Source organism: Trichomycterus rosablanca, chromosome 13 (genome assembly GCF_030014385.1).
Source record: "Trichomycterus rosablanca isolate fTriRos1 chromosome 13, fTriRos1.hap1, whole genome shotgun sequence".
In the NCBI taxonomy this organism is placed as follows: domain Eukaryota; kingdom Metazoa; phylum Chordata; class Actinopteri; order Siluriformes; family Trichomycteridae; genus Trichomycterus; species Trichomycterus rosablanca.
In genome coordinates this window covers 25,509,109-25,530,776 of record NC_086000.1, presented here as the reverse complement: position 1 = coordinate 25,530,776, position 21,668 = coordinate 25,509,109, and the positions used below count along the sequence as shown (strand labels likewise).

Below are 21,668 nucleotides of genomic sequence, written 5' to 3'. Positions count from 1 at the left end.
ACAATTCAAGAAATGCATTTAGAACCACAAGAAAACGCTTTATCTTGAGATACATGTCTGCTAAAACCTTGGTATTGCTGTCACATAACATACTAACTGCAGCATGCTAATGGTCATCTCCCGAATCTCTCCGGACATTCACAGGATTATGGAATGCACAAGAAAATTACAGTGCATGCCCTTGTCCTAAGTGACCCAAGTAATTAATTAAGGTCTTTGTAAAGGTGAACTAATTAGGAGTTATTTCACCTTAACCCCCTAATAACAGTGCACAAAATGACTTTTTTATGTGGTCAGCAAAAGGCAAAAAGTCATTGTACAACCAGTATCGCTGATTATAGGGATTTACTACCTTAACTGGGTTCTTTTTGCTAAAGCAAACAGCCAAATAGAGTTGTGTTAGGGAAAATCCCCCCTTTCTAATCGCTTTGGATGCTGCAAATCTGTCTGAATGATTATAGACCAACACTAATATTACCCCTTACAAAATATTTTATTGGTAAAACAGTAAAGCTAATTAATAATGCCAGATTTAATTTCTATGCATTAATTTATTAGGATTTTAACATCATGTTTTACACCCTTTGGTTACATTCATAACAGGACAGGTTACTCGATACACAAGATTCATCAGTTCACAAGTTTAATGTCAAACACAGTCATGGACAATTATGTATCTCCAATTCACCTCACTTTTTGTATTTGTGGGAGGAAACCAGAGCTCCCGAATGAAAACTCATGCAGATGCAGAAAGAACATGCAAATTCCACACAGATAGGACCCAGACCACTCCACCTGGGATTAGACTTCAGCCAGCCATGTATAATATAAACCTTACTCATCTTTAATCTAATCATGAAAGTCAGGCAGTCAACTTAAAAGACTGACAGAAACACGATGCTGAATGGGTAAGCAGCTGTAAAAGTGTTCGTTTTAAATGGTTACTAAGGATTTTTAAAGCTCCAGGACTCCACTGAACCACAGTGAGAGCAATATTTATTTATTTATTTGGATTTTAATGTCATGTTTTACACACTTTAGTCACATTCATGGCAGCACAGGTAATCACTAGTTACACAAGATTCATCAGTTCAAGTTAAATGTCAAACACAGTCATGGACAATTTAGTATCTCCAATTCACCTCACTTGCATGTCTTTGTACTGTGGGAGGAAAATGGAGCTCCTGGAAGAAACCCACACAAACACAGGGAGAACATGCACCGGACAACTCCATCTGGGGTAAGACAGTTTAGCCAATTAGTAAAGCCAGATTTTACTTCAGCCAGCCATGTATAATATAATCGTACTCATCTTTAATCTAACTGTGAAAGTCATGCAGACACCTTAAAAGACTTACAGAAACACAGTGCTGAATGGCTAAGCAGCAGTTAAAATGTATTTTTTAAATGGCTACAAAGGCATCTCTAAAGCACTAGGACTCCACTGAATCATACTGAGAGCAATCATTACCAAATAAAAACCTTAGATCACTGGTGAGTGTAACAGAGAGTCTGCCGGCTTTAATTTCCCATGGGCTTAATGACAACCAATTCAGGAAGTTAGAAATGCCTAAATAACTGCACCTAAACATAAACAACACCTAAATAACTGCAGAAATGTAGCCGCAGCTAAGGTTGGTTTATTTTTATTTATTTATTAAGCTGTTTAACGCATTTCACCATGGTTATATTCATGGAGGAAGGGTAAACAATTCTCATTGCTCAGTGCTGTTCTTGTGTTGTTCTTTAAATGTGCTTTTTTATACCAATTTTCAGCTAAGGTTGGTGTTTATTACTTAAAAAAATAAAGAGACCAGGCAATATATATATATATATGTAATGGATCATTGTAAATAGAGGATATATACTGTAGATGGATGGATGGATGGATAGATAGAAAGACATTACATTATAACACTAGGTGTGTGTGTGTGTGTGTGTGTGTGTGTGTGTGTGTAAATGATTTCCAAACCTTATGTATGTGTTGTCTTTAGTGCTACATGACCTGAACGACTTGCTTTTATTAAGGGAATGATGAATTCTACTGTACATTAGATCAGTTTGAAGGAGAATGTGTCTCATGAAGCTGAGGTGAAGTTGGGTAATGTAGCAGAAAAAAATACAAAAGCAAGCTAAAATCTAAATAGTTAAAGGTAAACAGACTTCAACCTTTAAAGTGGTCCGATCAATTAAAGTCCAGATTTTAACCTAACAGAATCTAGAACTAAATACTCTTGTGCATGTAAATAAGTACATGCACAAAAACAGGAAAACGTATTATTATTTTGACTCTTTATGAAACGAACACACGTTTTATTTCTTGTTTAATGTGCATTCAGCAGGGACGGGTCATCTGAGGCCAGGCACGATCATTACAGAAAGAATATTAACTCGGTTCATCTTGATTCTTACTGTTATTATCAGAGTAAACATCAGATTCTGGGTTTTATTGGAGGATTTTAAGAGACTGTTGTGATGGGGAAGGTGGGAGCACATTTTTAATGGGACACACTAGAGACACTGCAGGGTCTTTTCACTAGCCATTAAACCTTGAGAGGAAACAAACGTTAATTGTTAATTTGCTGACTGGCTTGAATGCATCGATGAAACAGGCTGGTCGAGGGGAGCAGTCATTCCTTCTTATTAATGCAAAACGTGTGAACTGAGTCATGTGTTACCATGTAATGCTACAGTAGAAAAGCCTTTCCAAAACACACAGCCCACCTAGGCCCACCAAGTACCATCAAGACTTAAAAGTATCACTACAGGAGCTAAACAAAGCAATGGAAACATGTATATAGTAAAATAATATATAATGTATTAACAATATAGTAAAATCATGGTTGCACGTAAGGTAACACCACCTCTAGTTTTTAGAACAACATCTGTAAATGCTGTTACATGAACCCTAAATGATTTATGGATGTATTTTTGGACTTTTGAGCCTTAATGGAAGACTTTCATTCTTTAATGGATAAAGAAGGTGGAGAACTACTAATAAAAGTTTAATGTGGTTTAAATCTTGTAGTTGGGGGGCATGGGTATGCCCTGACTTCATCCCAGTGTTTATTTATTTATTTATTTTATTTATTATTTTTTGTGTATACTTTACTATAAACTAAATGCCCCAACAAATGAGTGTACACAAAATAAATAAATACAAATACATATTAATAATAAAACTAAAATTTATTTAGTCACTGAAAAAGAACAGTTGCTTACATCTAAGAAATCCCAAGACTACTATAAACTAAATGCCCCCCAAAAAATAGAATTGGGATTTCTTTGATGTAAGCAACTGTTCTTTTTCAGGGACTAAATAAATTTTAATAAATTTGTTAAGACTGGGTCACAGAGGTGCCTATTTAATCTTGTGTTTAAGTTTTGTGGGTGTGGGACTTGGAACAATCACAAACAAAATAAGTTCATCTATGCTGTAAATGTTAGTTTTATTATTATACTGTATTTTTATTTATTTATTTATGTATTTATTTATTGAGGTGTCTTTACAAATTGGCACATGCCAGATTTCTGAATGGCATCTCTGCTGTCAATTTGAACTTTATACATCTCATGAAATTTGTTTTTGTTGAGGCTGGGTCATGGAGGTGCCTATTTAATCCAGTGTTTAAGTTTTGTGGATGTGAATCTTGCAGCAATCACAAATGAAGTAAGTTCCCCTTTGCTGATGTTGTCCATCCAATTTGTCCTCGGTTCGGAATTCTGTTAAACGTGCTAGGAGTGAAGGAGGGTGTCTGCAGGTATCATCACGTTAAAGTTAATAGATTTTAAGAATTTAGATCTCAGGTTTATTCCCATTAATATAGCTTTTGTAGTTTTTCAATAATTTACTTAGCAAAGTCTATTTAATTAGATGCTTGTAAGCCAATCTGAACGTGTAATGTCCCATTTTCATAATTAAAAAAAAAAAAAATTGTTTAAGCATGACTGTAGCAGAAATAATAATAATAATAATAATCAATCAGTTTGGAATTCTGTTGAACGTGCTCACTGTAAGTATTTTAGATTTTGCTTCATAAGACGTTTTTAATCTTATTTAATGGCAAATATCAATCCAATGGTGTTTCTGTTATTTTGTCCAGCCCTGTATAAAAACTATCATAAAAAAAAAAATTCAGTATCAATATTTTCAGTAATGGGAACTGAGAACTAATATATGTGAACAGCTGGCGTGAAACGTTAACAGTGATAAAAGTGTAATCTAAAATCTAAATATTGACTGATTACATTCGTGTGTCAATCATTCGTTTGAAACAGATGCAGCATTTATGAATGTCAATTAGGAAAATGACAGAAAAAGTATTTTTCCATCTGTCGAAGGAGGATACGGCCTAATTGCATTAAATAATTGGTTAATAGGTAGGACCATTTGCCCAATTTTTATAAGTACTAACAGGCCGGGGGAAAATTTAAAATGCCAATTTAGCCTTTGAAAACACGGAGTATTCAGGGATAATTGTGTTTGTGCCGAAATGTGCGGCAGACCTGCCAGAGCACTTCAAAAGAAAAACAAATAGCTAGCTATAAAGCTAAAGAGAAGAAAATACACAAAAGTAAAAAGAAAGAAAAAAAGAATAAAGAAAATGAGTAAGTCAGAAAGAGAGAGAGAGAGAGAGAGAGAGAGTTTACATCATTACCTCATTGGCTAACTCGAGCAGGACAGGCTCTGATGGATGCTTGCTGGCTTCAATACGGTACCTTCATTATAACAACACAAAAAAATATAATAATGAACTTAAAGAGAGAGTCAACACACACAAGTAGAAAGGACAACAAGAACGGGCCAGCAGAGACATGTTCATGTCCCGTGGGCTTTGGCCTCTAAGGGTTTCGCGAGGTTGAAACGGTAGAGCTCAGAAACCTCAGACTTTCCTCAAATCAGACAAGCATGATCATTAAGAAAACGAGCCGGCTCTGCCTCCTCCCTGTCACAAACCACAAAACCTTCCAGAATCCCACGCTGCTAGCGCATCAGGTCTGTTGGTAGCTTTGGGTTACAACCACATTTTCTGCAAAACAAGCTTAATAAAGGCTTGAAGGAGGGTGTCTGCAGGTATCAGCATGTTCAAGTTAATAGATTTTAACCAATTTAGATCCCAGGTTTATTCCCATTAATAAAGCTTTTGTAGTTTTTTAATGATGTGTCATTTGATACTACTAGGCAAAACTTTTTAATTGGACGGTAATAGGCCAATCAGAAAATTTGATGTCCCATTTTAATATGAAAAAAAGAAATTGTTTAAGCATGACCGCCTGTAGCGGAAATAATAATGATAATAATAATAATAATAATAATAAAATAATAATAATAATAATAACAATAATATGAATAATAATAATAATAACAATAATAATAACAATGATAATAATAATAATAAAAACAATGATGATAATAATGATATGATAATAATAATAATAGTAATAATAATACAATATAATAATAATAATAATAACAATGATACCAGTAATAATAATAATAATAATAATGATAATAATAATATTAATAATGTTTGTTTATTTGAATTTTAACGTCATGTTTTACACTGTAACTTTGGTTACATTCATGACAGAAACGGTAGTTACTCGTTAACCAAGATTCATTATTTCACAAGGTTATATTGAACACAGTTATGGACAATTTTGTACCTTCAATTCACCTCACTTGCATGTCTTTGGACTGTGGGAGAAAACCGGAGTGCCCGGAGAAAACCCACGCAGACGGAGTAGTAATAATAATAATAATAAATAATAATAATAGAATAACAATAAAAGATTAATCAATAAAGATCTTTAATCTTTAATAAAGGTCAAAGATTCCTTAAACCATTTACTTTTAATAACTGTTTTATCTTGATCAGGGTCACTATGGATCTGAAGCCCAACCCAGTAACAAGGTTGCAAGGTTGGGTGCAAGGTTAAAAACACAGTGGGCAGGGGGCCGACGCAACACAAAACATCACATACTTAACCACTCACACCTAGAGAGAATTTAGTGGCCTGTTTTCAAAAAACATGATCGGAGTTGAGATTTAGAGTAACCATGCTACCCATATAAGGAAAAAAAAACAACAGTAAAGTAACTATTAACGACATTTTTCTTTATAATTATGTATAGTTAAATTCAGAAGGGAAATACAGGCATCCATCGTTATCAGCAGGATCCACATTAGCAGATTGGGTTATCTGCTGGTTTGCCATCAATGACCACATCAGATTTTTGTGATTTGAAGAATTTCACAAATGATGTATGTTTGCTAAATCTACATTCATGATGTTGAATTGGTTCTGTTCATATGCTGATATGAAACTCTGTGATGTGTTTTATATTTTGATAGGATGCCTTATGCTTGTTGGTTATCAGTTAACAATCAATTATCGATTAAAGCAAATTGGCAAAATGTGCATCCCTAGTAGATAGTAAGGTGTGGTACTTGTTCTGCATTATACAGTAAGACTTTACATAATTGTTTTATGTTAAAACATAACGAATGTCATGCACTTTCAAGCTGTCATTCTTAGGCCCTTATACAAGGTTCTAAAGCATCATGTGTCACTAGTTGGTCACTCAAATGTAAATATTAAATATTATCTTTCTTCATTAAGCAGCTCTTTTTAAACTAGCAATTGAAAAGTAAATTATGTGACTGGCAGCTGATCATTTTCAACTGGAGAAACTGCGGTGCTGATCCACTCACGCCACACAAGTGTGTTAGCGACTTAGGAATCAGGCACATTAGAGCAGAAGGTGGTGTGGAAGCCACTAAGAACCAGGTTTATGAGGACCTGGATGTGATTCTCATCTCCGGTCACTAGCTCTGATGAGTTTGGTATGTTCTTACATATGGATGTGTGAGTTTTTTGTAAGTAATAGAGTTAAGTAATACATTTCTTTTAAATTCCGAAAAATAAAAGGCAGATCGATTTGTCTTAATTGCCCCGAATGTGAACGAGAGTCAATGTGACAGTGGTAGCAACTAGAAGGTTGTGCGTTCGAATCCCAGATCTGTCATACAGCCACAGCTGAGCATTTGAGCAAGGCCCTTAACCCTCTGGGCTCCAGGGGCGGCATACAATGGCTGCTTCCGAACAAGCTGGGATATGAAAATAAAGAATTTTACGTACTGTACATGTGTATAGGTTTATATGACAAATAAAAGCATTCCCTCTGCCCTTAATTATCCTTATTGTCCTTCTGTGTGAGTGTTTGATGCACTAAGATAGACTGTCACCCTGAATTAATGAACAAAAATAATAATAATAATCAGAATTAACAAAAAAAAAGTCATAAGGTTCCAGATCTTATCAGAATATATTAAACTACATATCCAAAAAACTACACAAACTGTTAAAAATGTTACATTTAAGACCGTTATGTATTTCTTAAAGTTCTACACAATAGTGTAAACCACAATTTCAGACTAATGCTTCTGTAATGCTGCACTAATTGTGATGAGCAAACTGGCTGAAATGAAGTAAGCATTTTGTTTAGCCTGGTTCTAATTCTTAGAAATAATGAAGATAATAGGCCACCATATGCACAATGAAGGCAAATGTCCAAGTGCACGATTTTTTTGCAGTGTGGCTCTGTGTGCTCATTTGTAGGCTTAGCAGGTGCAAGCGGGGATCTGGAAGGTCTGGTGATTTGTTTAGAGGAGATTATATCTGTCAGTGAAGCACACCCACTCACACGTACACACTCATCTACTTATTATTAGATAGAGTGGACTGATTCCTACCTCTGGTAATAGTCTTCAATGACGTCTGGGGCGTGATGCTTCGCAAGACTTCGTTTCATTCGTTTCTAAAGAAAAGGAGCGTGAGGAATCATTACTTACTTTAAATATTTTATCAGTATTGAGGTACATTTTTTTATACAAAAATATCCTAGTGTGTTTGGGTAACACGGATTACATGTAGGTCAGTGGTAGCTCAGTAGTGAAGGTGCTGGACTGGTGATCAGAGGGTCACTGGTTCAAGCCACACCACTGTGCCACTGTTGGGTCCCTGAGCAAAGGCCCTTAACCCTCAAAATGTTGTATTTATGCAATGATGGTAAGTTGCTTTGAATAAACACATTTTGTAAAATGTCGAGAATGTGCAGGTAAAAAACAAATTACTCACACAGACACACACACCGATCAGTCATAACATTAAAACCACCTCCTTGTATCTACACACATTGTCCATTTTATCAGCTCCACTTAAGCACTTTGTAGTTATACAATTACTGACTGTAGTCCATCTATTTCTCTACATACTTTTTTTAAGACTGCTTTCACCCTGTTCTTCAATGGTCAGGACCCCCACAGGACCACTACAGAGCAGGTATTATTTAGGTGGTGGATCATTCTCAGCACTGCAGTGACACTGACATGGTGGTGGTGTGTTAGTGTGTGTTGTGCTGGTATGAGTGGATAGGACACAGCCTTGCTAATGAAGTTTTTAAACACCTCACTGTCACTGCTGGACTGAGAATAGTCCACCAACCAAAAATATATCCAGCCAACAGCGCCCCGTGGGCAGCGTCCTGTGACCACTGATAAAGGTCTAGAAGATGACCAACTCAAACAGCAGCAATAGATGAGTGATCGTCTAGGTAGGAGTGTCTAATAGAGTGGACAGTGAGTGGACATAGTATTTAAAAACTCCAGCAGGGCTGCTGTGTCTGATCCACTCATAACAGCACAAATTTTTCAAATAAACCTTCTCCATCTGCCCAAGATTACATACTGATATACTGTATATATATACGTATATATACAGTATATATACAGTATATACTGTATATACATATATATACATATATATACATACATATACATACATATACTGTATATATACACTGTGTATACATATATAAACATAAACACATATCTAACAAAAAATATACATATAAATGAAAATATATCATTATTTTAATATAACTCGTAATAAAATAATAATAATAACAACAAAAAAAACAGCTATTACTATCATTATTATTATTTTTTAGGATAATTTTGTTAAAAAAAGAGCCAAAAATATGAGTAAAATATTAACATACTTTCTCTCACTATCTTTTTTTTTTTTTTTTTTAGTTTACCAGACCAATTAAGTCCATAATATAATTTCCAATTAATAACCAGCACTATTGTGGGAACAGAACAATTGTTAAAATAATTTATTATAAATATAATGCTTTATATTTATGAGGACACCCCGTCTAAATCCTCTAATGTGCGTGGCTGAAACACCTGAACTTAATATAATGTTATTTTAGGCATTTCAGCCACATTTGTTTCCAACACGTGTTTAAAATCAATTATATAAATACATTTTAGGCTCTTATAGCCACATAGGGATGGAGGGGGGCACACCATATTAATGCCTACGGTATGGTTTTGAAAACAGATGTCCAACCTGCTCATGCTGAGTTTAATCTTTACACTAATTAAGCACTTTATTGGGTACAACTTACTGGTACATACATTCATAAATTATTTTAGACACCGACCATACCGATAAACTTGCGCATTCAGTAACTGACTTTACACACAGTCACCCACCTGTACACCATTTATCAGTTTATCAAAGTCACCCCCACTGGCCAAATGTTATGAGTGGTGGACCTTTTTCAGCACAATAGAATGAATATGGTAATAACATAATAGTGTGTTGTACTTGCATATAGGTGTAGCAATGTTGTTGAGATTTTTGAACACTTCAGTGTCAAAGCTGGGAGAGGAATAGTGCTAGGAGAACATTAGGGTATTAAGTGTTTCTAATAAAGAGGCCAGTAGATTTAAACAGTACAGTATTTACAAATCCCAACAACACTGCTGTAGATGATACACTCATACCAGAACAACACACAGTCCCATATCATACATATTATTACCATGATAGTGTGATTGCAGTGCTGAGAGTGGTTCACTCTAGTAGGGGGTCTAATGGAGGTGGTAACTGATAACAGCGTAAAGAGCAATAGTTAGGCAACTGTTAGTAATTGTATACCGACAAAGTTTGTGTGTATGAAAGGTGGATCTTCTGAAATAATGAATGCACGTAGTAGATAGGTGGTCCTAATAAGTGCTTGGTGAGTGAATAAAGTGGACGTTTTTCTCTTTTCTGAATGAGAAAGCAGCTAAGACGTGTTCAATGTGAGTCTTGGCTCAAACCTTCAATTAATTTTCAGTGAGATGAATCTACAAGCGATAAAAACTTTCCGCTTGATTCCTAATTTCATCTAATTCACTTGGCATCTTAACCAGGGGAAGGAATGAGCTTGGCTTAAAAACTACTTATTTAAAAAAAATCTAATTCCAGCGGGACACGCCGCTTGAGTGACACCTGTCAGGAGGATGATGAATGACTCCATTTCGTGCCTCTGCAGCCTTCTGCCACTCCCGGCATCGGCCATTTATCATCATCGGCTGTCAGGCGGGGAAAGCGGCAGTGACAGTGCGAGTCAGCAAACATTTAGCACACAGAGCCGCTCTACACGGGGAAATTATTATTGTCAGAATAATAATGGTTTAGCATAATTTATTACAGGTCCACCAAATAAGTAGGGGCTAGATGTTATTAGACAGATGGATGGGAAGGCTTGGCAGGATTCCACCGAGACTCAGGCAAGGCCCTTGTCGAGCAAGTAAGGGAGAGAAGGAAAGGGGGGGGCATCCTCCGAACCAATCAGAAAGCTGGCAGTTCAATTACAAAGAAATAAGGGGACATTCATCATTCAATTAGGCACCTGTCAGGCCTCACAAAGGAAGAAAACTTCTAACCTGGTACTCCAGGGAGAAGATGCTCAGAAGAGTGGACTGCGAGTGACTGGAACAAATAAAAGAAGGACAAAGTTAATTACCAGAGTGCATTGCACAGAGACAAAGGAAGAGGGGCGCTTCAAAGGCGAGCCCGGCTGCCCTGTAATCTAAAAGAACATGAAAACAAGTGTGGCAAAGTTGTTCCAGATGAACATCTCGGACAAAGGGTTCCTGCCAAGACGTGTCATGAGGGGAGGGAGGTAAGGTTACAGACAGTGAAGATGGTGTGAAATGAGAAAAAATAAAAGCACGCCCATATCTCATAGCAGTTTCCCCTGCACAGTGCTACAGTCCAATCTGTCTTTAGCACTTTGAGAAAAACATTACGAAGAATAAATACAAATCTAGTATCTTTTATGACTAAAAATCATTTATTCTTTATAAATATATTCATAAATATGAAAATTACAAACAGCTCAGGATGTCTTAACATCACGTCACTATGCTGTCATCACTTTGCGATGGTTGGCTGCACAGATGGGTCATCTTTCTCCAATGCTCTCTGTACTGTGCCCTTAATAATACAATCCACATTGTGATGTTCATTGAGGACCCCTTTCCAAACAATAATAGTAGACTAATCCAAAGTGCACTAATAGTTAACACAATATGTGATTTGAGACAGACCCGAGTAATCACAACAGCTCACTCAGCATTTCAGCTTGCTAACCCTAATAATTAAAACATTAGAACATTAAGCTAAACGATTTAATGTTTAACACTTTTATTAAACACAAGCCACACACAAACATATATAAAGTTTTAAAAAAGAGCAAACAGACTGGCAGCAATTTCCTCGTTAGCTTAGCATAGTAGCTTACTATTAGTCTCAGGTAGCAAAAAGTTTTCAAATATTGCATATCATTTAAAATCAAAGCATACAATAATTAGTGTATATAAATATGTTAAAATATACAATAAATATACATATATGTTACACAAATATATCATGTTTAAATAAAAGAGCAAACAGACTGGCAGCTATTTACTAGTTAGCGTAGCATAGTAGCTTAGTATTAGTATTAGTAAAATGTATTTACAGCACTGTGTTTTCAAAACATTGCATATAAATCAAAATCAATACATTTAATAGTGTATATAAATATACAATACATATACAGTACAAATGTGTTACAAATATATAACGTTTAAATAAAAGAGCAAAAAGACTGGCAGCTATTTCCTAGTTACCTTGGCATAGCAGCTTAGTATTAGTCTCAGAGAGAAACAAGTGAAATGTACCGTATTTACAGCATTGTCTTTTTAAAATATGGCATATAATTCAAAATCAAAGCAATTTAACAATTATTATATAAATATGTTAAAATATACAATAAATGTACAAATGTGCTACACACAAATATATCATGTTTAAAAACAAGAGCAAACAGACTGGCAGCTATTTCCTAGTTAGCTTAGCATAGTAGCTTAGTATTAGTCTGAGGGAGAAATAAGTGAAGCATTGTCAAATTACTGCATGTCATTTAAAATCAAAGCAATTTAATAATAAGTATACAAATGTGTTAAAATAAACAATAAATACACAAATGTGTTACACACAAATATACAGTATAATGTTTAAAAACAAACTGGCAGCATTTTCTAGTTAGCTTAGCATAGTAGCTTAGTATCAGTCTCAGTCAGCAAAAAGTAAAATTTATTCATAAACATTGTCTTTTTAAAATACTGCATGTAATTCAAAATCAAAGCAATTTAATAATTAATATATAAATCTAATAAAATATACAATAAATATACAAATGTGATACACACATATATATAATGTTTAAAAAAAGAGCAAACAGACTGGCAGCTATTTACTAGTTAGCTTAGCATAGTAGCTTAGTATTAGTCTCAGAGAGAAACAAGTGAAATATTTTCACAGCATTGTCAAATTACTGTATAGCATTTGAAATCAAATCAATTTAATAATTAGTATCTAAATATTTTAAAATGTACAGGGTCATTCTATAATTTGGGGTACATTTCACATCACCAAAAAAGTACAAAAACAATGTTCTCTCTCAATAAAACAATCAGTGGTTCAAGTTAATATATTCTTTAGTATAACATATCCACTATTTGCAAAGCTTAAACATTAATTTTTTTTATTTTTATTTTAAAGGGACAGTAGATGTAGACTACTAGGTAACTTAGTGGACAGGTAACATAGTTGACAATTTCCCTATTTTGACCCATAACTTCAGTGGTAGACCTTGCCTGGCTGACCACATGTCATTTCTTGAACAGAATAATGTCTAATTTGAACATACGTTTGAATTAAAATTATAAAAAAAATTGTAACCATAACAATGTATGTAACATAGTTGACGGTCAATTAATATACTCATTGACAATGTTCTATTATAGATAAAATATTTTAAAAAATAAGAGGACATTCACCACAGTTTGTTCAATATACCCTCCACAGAGAAAAATGATATCATGTAATGCTGGTCACATAGTTTTAGAACAAACCATTTTTGAGTTGCTGAGTGGAGTTCTGTTAGTAACATAGTTGACAGAACTTTTGCGGACATTAATAAATAAAGATATTTAAATTATTTAAAAGAGAAACTCAATTTAAAAAATATTATTTTTCTTTGGTATTTAAACTTTTAAAATAAATAAAAAAATAGATGTTGTTGCCCTTAATGATTTTATTCATTATTTTGAAACCAAGGTACCCTCAACTTAAAAAACAGACACAGCAAAAACTGTTCATTTAGGAACATCATGACAAATTTCAAGTTAAATGAAGCATAGGATGCACATAATGTTTTTGTGATATTACAACATGTTTTCCATTAATAGGTAAAATATGACATTTTTAAAGAAAATAGTTAGAATAAATATAATTATTATCATTGGACATGGAATGTACCCCAAATTATAGAGTGACCCACAATAAATATACAAATGTTTAAAAATATACGATATTTTTATGGAGCAAATTGCAAACAGACTGCTACCTAATTAGCCTAGCACATCTAGAACATGTTAGAACAAATAGAAATTTCACAGTCCTAATTAATTTAATGTAATTAATTTTTATTAACTTATTTATTTTTGAACAAAAATAAATCTAATAAAGTATAGCATAAAGGTTTTAAGTTCACACAGCAAACCAGATAACTAGTCAATTTAGTTTTTGCCTCATTTCTGCCAGCAACCTCTGCATCTTAGTGATAGGACATATTTTTACATTGAGGCATTGATTAAAAACAATCTGTATATAGAGTTTTTTTTATTATATTTGATAATGGGTTCACATTCTTTGAAACTGCTTGTTTGGGCAAAAAATTTTCACTTATTGACTTAACAATAAAAGTAGCCACAACATTCTATAATATTTCACAACCATGATCTTGCACAGGTGACATTAGCACATAGCTTGGCTAATTAGTGTAAGTTTGCTCTATGGAAAGCCTGGAGGCAGTTTTCAGGATACTTCATCAATAACAGTCCAATCTAATAATGTAATGGAAAGGTAAAACGCACTGGTGATGAAGGAAATTTCAGGCAGAGAGAGACAGAGTTTCCACACTCACTGTTCTGGCATTTGGGACACAGTGGAACATTCCCACTGAAACTGGTGGGCTTTGAAAATGGAAACTTTCACAGCAGGAATCTGGGACTCCCAGGAGTCGGTCAATTCCATGGTTTGCCATGAGCTACATTCATCTCCAGCGTCGCTCAATGTCAAACACCTGGCCGTGGGGAGGGGGAGAAACTTCCAGAACAGCTTGTTGACCCATTGCTGTTGTCCCTTTTACCACTGAACCTCTATATTACTCTCAAAACCCCCAAATATTTAAGCACTGAGCGTTTTTCCTCCCCAACAGTTGTAACTCATCGTGCGCAGGTACTGTACTGGTCTCTAGTGGATTTGTTTCCACACTGTATCTTTAATATATGCGACAGTTAAATTTAACGTACTTCTTTTATAAGTCACATGAGAACAGAATGTAAATAGAAACTGAAAAGCCAGGTTTCCTACCTGCCGCGAAATATTGACTCTACGCAATCAATCAGAGCATGCACACATGAAAACACCAGAGAAGGTCAAATGGAAAGGAGTCTCGACGCAGGCATATTTATAACCCCTTATTATACTGATAATCAACTCAATAAAAACAATATACAATAAAACAGAACTGAAAGAAAATACCCATGACGGTGTCCCTGGTGTTTGCTGCAAAAATGAGGCTGAACAACAACAAGCAAGGATTCATAGAGGGGAAAAAGTAACACTTGTGAGCATGACTCTAGAAAAAAAAAAAGGCTGACAGAGGATTCATTTGCAGTGATACGCACAGGCCGAGGGGTCAGTGCAATTAAGTGGGCCATTAAACGGTCAGCTGTCAGCATGCGAACACTTACGGGGATAGAAAAAAAAGTCCTCTAAACTTCAACCTTGCACCTGAACATTTCAACAACATTACCGCTCAATTCTCAAGATGTGACTGTCCCCTGCGCTGAATCTGACATCTGTTAGGTTTTAAATAGATTACTCTCCATAATGATCATGATTACTCCCTAATTGCTAAATCTTTGCCCTGTTAACTTTAAAGGGAGGTAAACTGCCCTAAATATCTGTGAAAACATATCTGTTTCAAACAGCAGGGGAATTCCACGTCACACTTTTTAAATTACAGCTAAAAGACTCTCTAGTGTCGAAAACAGAAGCAAAGTTCAGCTTTAGCTACGTTACACAATAACTTAATGTTTGGTGTTTGGAGGGTGTATGTAAATCTCTCTTTATTTTCTTTCAAATTTAGTCATTTCAAATGACCAATTGTGAATCCATTACTGGCAACATTGTAACGCAGTGGGTAGCATTGTCACCTCACAGCAAGAAAAGCCTAGATTCGATTCTCTGGCCCAATGACCAAGGTCCTTTCTGTGTGGAGTTTGCATTGGTTTCCTCCCACAAGTTCAAAGACATGCAGTCAGGTCAAATGGAGATACAAAAATTGCATGTGCATGTGTGTTTATTTGTGTCCGTCATGGGACTAGCAACCTGTCCAGGGTGTTTCCTGCCTTTCGCCTAATTAATCAGACCCACAGAGACCCTGAACTAGGATAAATCGGACAATAGACAAAACAAACAATAAATGAAAAAATTAGTTAATCTGCTGCTGCCAGCACAATGCCTGATCTGATGCCCAATCCAACACATGTCCAAAAAAATTTTTTGTGTGTTTTTAATGATTATGTTCTTTATTTATTTTTTTCATATATATATATATATATATATATATATATATATATATATATATATATATATATATATATATATATATATATATATACACACACTGTAGTGCAGTATTTCCTGCAGGAACACAGCAAATGAACAAAATGAACAAAAGTAAATTATTATACAGAGTATACAGTGAACCACTGTGCTGTTCTTCCAAACTGTTTTACACAATTATTATTATTTTTTATCCAGCATTTTTTAAGATGCATCACAAAAAGTACCATTTTAAAATGTCCACAATAACGAAGAACTATTAGAGACAAAATAAAGACTATTACCAATAGCTGCAATAACAGCAGTATATTTACAATATACAATAATATCAGGCAAACTAGGAAAACACTTGAGTGGAATAAGAATGAAGACAGCTATTAGAAGGTCACAGAACAGCGTTAAGCCTATCGCCTCTAGCCTATAATTTTAACCAGAGAAAAACAGAAGGTCTGCAATCAGATCAGTGACTTGAAAATCATTCAGAACGTAATTACCCTTCTCAACAACCTACGACATTACATTAATATGCATGCCGCTGAATATAGCATTAGGGCCAATTTGATTAAAATATCCCACTTAGGCTGGTCCAGGACGTCTATTTATTGTTTCCATAGACTAAACAAGTTAGATTTGTTCAAACAGGTTCTATTCATTTCCAGATAAACATTTTAATGCATTATTAATAATAATAAATTCAGTCAAAACTGATTTGCGATTCATTTTAATTATGACACTTTGACAAGGTAAATCAGTGGGATTTTTTTACTGTACTTCAGAATTACTGCAAAATTTTCCCTTTTTTCCAAATGATTATTAATAACAAATGACAGCAATTAACCAAATGAATGCCACTTGGCTAATGATTTCTATGATATGTTTCCACAACAATTAGCGCTCGCTATTTCTATTTGAAGCATAAAAATTGTATTTCCCAGTATTATTATTATAAGGACAAGAACAGGCTTCAAACAAAGGCTTCGGACAATGCTGACAGACAGAAATGATTTATTTAAATGCAGGGGTTTTTTAAAAATCATTACTGTATGTGATTTTTTTTCTTTCTTCTGTTAAAATCAATATTTTGCACCAAAGGAAGCAATTTTCACATTTGTTTTATGCTCAACATATGTAGATTAGCCTAATTATGCATGCTGATAAGAGCAGGGAAACATCTGTTTTAGCTCAAATAGCATCCATATGAAGAGGAGAATGCACAACTGTGATAGATATGACTTAACATATGCACTTATGTGCAATGTGCTGTTGAAGCTAAGAAGGTTTCCATCATATTCAGACTAGTGTTGTGACAATACCAAAATGTTGGCAAAAATTTGAATCACAGGATGTTGGGGTGGCACAGCAATAAAACCTGTTGTAGCCTAGTGGTTAAGGTACTGGACTAGTAATCAAAAGGTCACTGGTTCAAGCCCCACTACTGTCAGGTTGTCACTGTTGGGCCCTTGAGCAAAGCCCTTAACCCTTAATTGCTTAGACAGTATACTGTCACAACTGTAATGCCTAGTCGGCGCTTGATTTGCCGGCTCGGGTGCAACTCTGCGTTTGCTCGGCGATCGAAACTCGGCTCTCAGTCGCTAAGCGTGAACTACTCAACAACTCGATCCGACTGGATCGAGATTTCTAACATTTCAGATATCTCAATCTGAGTGGCACAACTGGCAATGAGTGCTATGTCGAATAGCCAATGAGAACGCAGGATACAGTGTGAGGAGAAACGCAGGGGAGGAGTGTGGCTGTACAGGGGCTTAATATAGTTTATATCATAATACACCGGCACACACACAAGTTTTACAGTATTTCTGACCTTATCGTTCTCTACAAAACACCAACGTTGCATTGCAAAAATATTTATTAACCGCCAACTCACTATAGAGCAATCCAAGCAATTCATTCATTTATTTTTTCTCTTTGTTTTGAAACCCCCTATCGCCAATTAGTTGTGTAGTGTGAAGTACACACCGACTGAAAAGACTCCCGAGTGCAAGAGATTCAGTCGTGTAGTGTGAACTGTACAGCGACACAGCAAATCAGAAAGTCGTGTAGTGTGAACTTGGCATAAGTCGCTTTGAATAAAACATCTGCTAAATGCTAAAAATGTAAATGTAAATCTCCAGTGGAGCTATTAGCCGGTCAGGTGTCATACAGACATAACTGGCCCTGTCTGAGGGGTTGGAAATAATTGGCCATGTTGCACTGGCATCCTGTTTGGGGTGTGGTACTGCAGTGAACCCGGAAATTCAGAGAAAACCTGACTCACATTGATTATGACGTCCGCTGACTGGTCGAGACACCTGCACAGGGGGTGGCTGATCTCGGATGGCAGTGCCTGGATACCACGCTCTGCAACATCCAGCCTCTACCAGGTAAAAAGAAGCAATGTGACAGGGTCGGCCCTCCACAATCAGGGTAAGGGGTGGTGGCAGCGACAAGAGAGACACATGTAATGCATAAAGCTAATGCAGATGTTTGACTGGTGCATTTCCTGATGATAAAAACAGAAGAATGGGAATTTTACAGAGCAAGCAGACCAACAGCTCAATTTATCATTTAGTTTTTTTACTGTATTACACGGTCATCTAATATCCTCAAAAGTCCCAGATCCCACCAGCACAGAGGACGTAAACTTAGGACTTTAAGAAACATCACGGAGTGCGGAAGCAGCAGATTTGCTACATTCCTGCATGCTGCTCAGTGGGTCTTGGTTTCTCTGCAAAAGGTCATATAGCTCCAAAAGTTTTAATTTAAGTGTATTAATATATTTACAGTGAGGAGAAACAAGTATTCAACCACTATGTGTTTAGTACTACTTTCATTTAAACTGTCCAAAAACAAAAAAAAGAAAAGCAATGACAGACAAAACTTGATATTCTAAATTGCCCTGGTGTAAATTAAGGCATTAATACAGGAGTGGGGGCAGTTGTAGCCTGGCGGTTAGAGTACTGGACTAGTAACCGAAAGGTCGCTGGTTCAAGCCCTACCACTGCGCCAGGTTGCCACTGTTGGGCCCTTGAGCAAGACCTTTAACCCTCAATTGCTTAGACAATATAATGTCACAGTACTGTAAGTCGCTTTGCAATTCATCTCACTTGCACGTTTTTGGACTGTGGGAGGAAACCAGAGCTCCCGGAGGAAACCCACACAGACACAGGAAGAACATGCAAACTCCACACAGAAAGAACCCAGACCACTCATAATCCTGGGAATCATTGACACAAGCCAAGAACACAACCTGGACAGTGTGCTAGTAATGAGTACCTCCTCCAAAAAAAGAGCATAGCATTTTATGGTGGCGGAGATGATGCACGTACCGCTTTGCTCAGTGCTTAATTCCCATTGGTAATCGCCACATTCGCTCCTAATTAGCATAAAATGACCTCCTGCTCAATGCCGGCTCCACCCACTCTGCACTGCTAACGTTCACTCCGCCTCCCATCGCTGGATATCGTCAGTTCTAATTGAAAATGAATGATAAATGATCGTTTTGCCGCATCACTTTCCTGACTGTCTGAACGTACCTTAATAGCTGTGGAACTGCACCACACCGAGTACAGCATATTCCCCGAGACTTGTGTAAGCGAGTGGAATGTGCCACATCTCAAAAAGTACCGCATCTGTCATCGTGAGGAACAGCGCTGATGATTTTGACAAACTTCCTCCTGCCAATAGGTCTCGAACCTGTAGCATCAATCAACCCACAGTGTCAATGTTAAGAAAGTCGTTTTAATTCCTTCTGACTCCACTTGGTTTTGAAAGATTTTTGCGTGCTGAGGTAAACGTTTTAACAGCTTTCAACAGATTATTTCACAGTCTGATGCACACACAGCATCTTAGCGAAGAATAACAGAACGCTGCTATTCTACGGAAACCTTCTATTCTGAGCGAACCAAATTAAGACGACTCCAGACATGCTCTCGTAAACTAAGTGAAAACTTTCTCCGTCCACCATTGGCTTTCTTCCTCCAGCCTGACCACATAAACAATCCCAGTTCTGAGATGAAGCCTTGTGTATTTCTGACAGCATGGTGCTCCGCTGGCCAGACCCAAACCACAAGCCTCAGCTGCCAGATCCACTTTTTGTTTGCACTACGAGACAGAGACAAACGGTCTTCCACAAGAAAGATGCCGAAGTGCTGGCCAGTAGCTCTTGGAGATGGTCGCTAGTTATTATCACCTCTACACCAATCACCTCTAAGCACTAGCATTCCAGTCAAAAAGGAAACATAAACATACACAAGGATAAGATAGTTAAACTGTGCTGGTAAACAACTAGTCGACCAGCAGTCTTAATAAGACATCTGAATGAGTTCTGTGGTATTTGGTATCAGGACATTACCAGCAGGTCAATCAACTGGTGTACGTTTCAAAGATCATCCGACGGTGCCGCCTGGTGCCATCCCTTTCTCAAAATCAAATCAAATCAAGGTTTATTTGTCACATACATAGTCATACACAATACAACTGGCAGTGAAATGCTTTAGTGACTGCTCAGCCACATTAGTTACAAAATAGTCAAAATATATATTACACAAAAAAATATATAAAATGTAAAAATGTAGAACATCAGAAAAATTTAAATATAATTTCAAAAATAGAACCCAGCTGTACACATTATTTATTTATTTTATTACGATTTTAATGTCATGTTTTACACCTTGGTTACTATAATGACAGGAACGGTAGTTACTGGTTACACAAGTTTTTAATGTCAAACACAGTCATGGACAATTTTGTATCTCCAATTCATCTCACTTGCATGTCTTTGGACTGTGGGAGGAAACCGGAGCTCCCGGAGGAAACCCACGCAGACATGGGGAGAACATGCAAACTCCACACAGAAAGGACCCGGACCATACCATTCCACCTGGGAATCAAACCCAGGACCTTCTTGCTGTGAGGTGACAGTGCCACCAAGATCATGCTGTTCACATGATCTTGGAGAAAACCAGATTGGTCAACCCAGTCAACCTTCTTCTGTGACTCTAGTTCTAATTACTGTGTGCCCAGTTTGGGTGCTATCAATGGTGGAAGGAATTAGCATAGACACTTTGACCAGCCTGGAACTACGCTGGCCCGTACACAGCGGAGTTTGATGCACCTTGTTCTGACACATTATGTGCAATTTGAGTCACAGTCCTTTGGCTTCAATGAGTCTCGACCGCACAACAACCTGTCGGCGGTTTGTCCCTCTTTAGACCACACACGGTGGGTACTCATCAGTTGCACCTAAGTGTTAGTTTGTTTGTTTTTGTAATTTTTAATGCCATGTCAGCTGCTATGGCTATTAGGGCTGGGTATCGCCACTAATTTCCTGCATCGATTCCATTCCGATTCACAAGGTCCCGATTCGATTAGATCTTCGATTTTCGATTTGATTTTCAATTCAATTTCGATTCAACACATTTAGGCATATTTGAGTCACATTAACAGGTTTTGTTTAAATATGTACAGATGTTCAGAGAACGAATGTGATAATTGTACAAAGAACACTCATTATTAAAAATATTTGTGTATTTTGTTTACATAAATAATTAATCCAAAACAGAAAACAGTAACATTCATTTTTT

The 21,668-nt window shown here is 36.3% G+C and overlaps 1 protein-coding gene across 1 annotated transcript in view; it reads right to left on the bottom strand.

Annotated features, from left to right (window-relative positions):
• cdin1 (CDAN1 interacting nuclease 1) overlaps nucleotides 1–21,668 on the bottom strand; it is a 164,737-nt gene that overhangs the window by 101,155 nt on the left and 41,914 nt on the right. The window contains exons 4-6 of the mRNA XM_063006732.1: nucleotides 10,788–10,833; nucleotides 7,758–7,822; nucleotides 4,659–4,719 (exon numbers count right to left, since the gene is read on the bottom strand). Of these exons, the coding sequence (XP_062862802.1) occupies nucleotides 4,659–4,719; nucleotides 7,758–7,822; nucleotides 10,788–10,833 (172 nt within the window). The remainder of the gene's footprint in view (nucleotides 1–4,658; nucleotides 4,720–7,757; nucleotides 7,823–10,787; nucleotides 10,834–21,668) is intronic.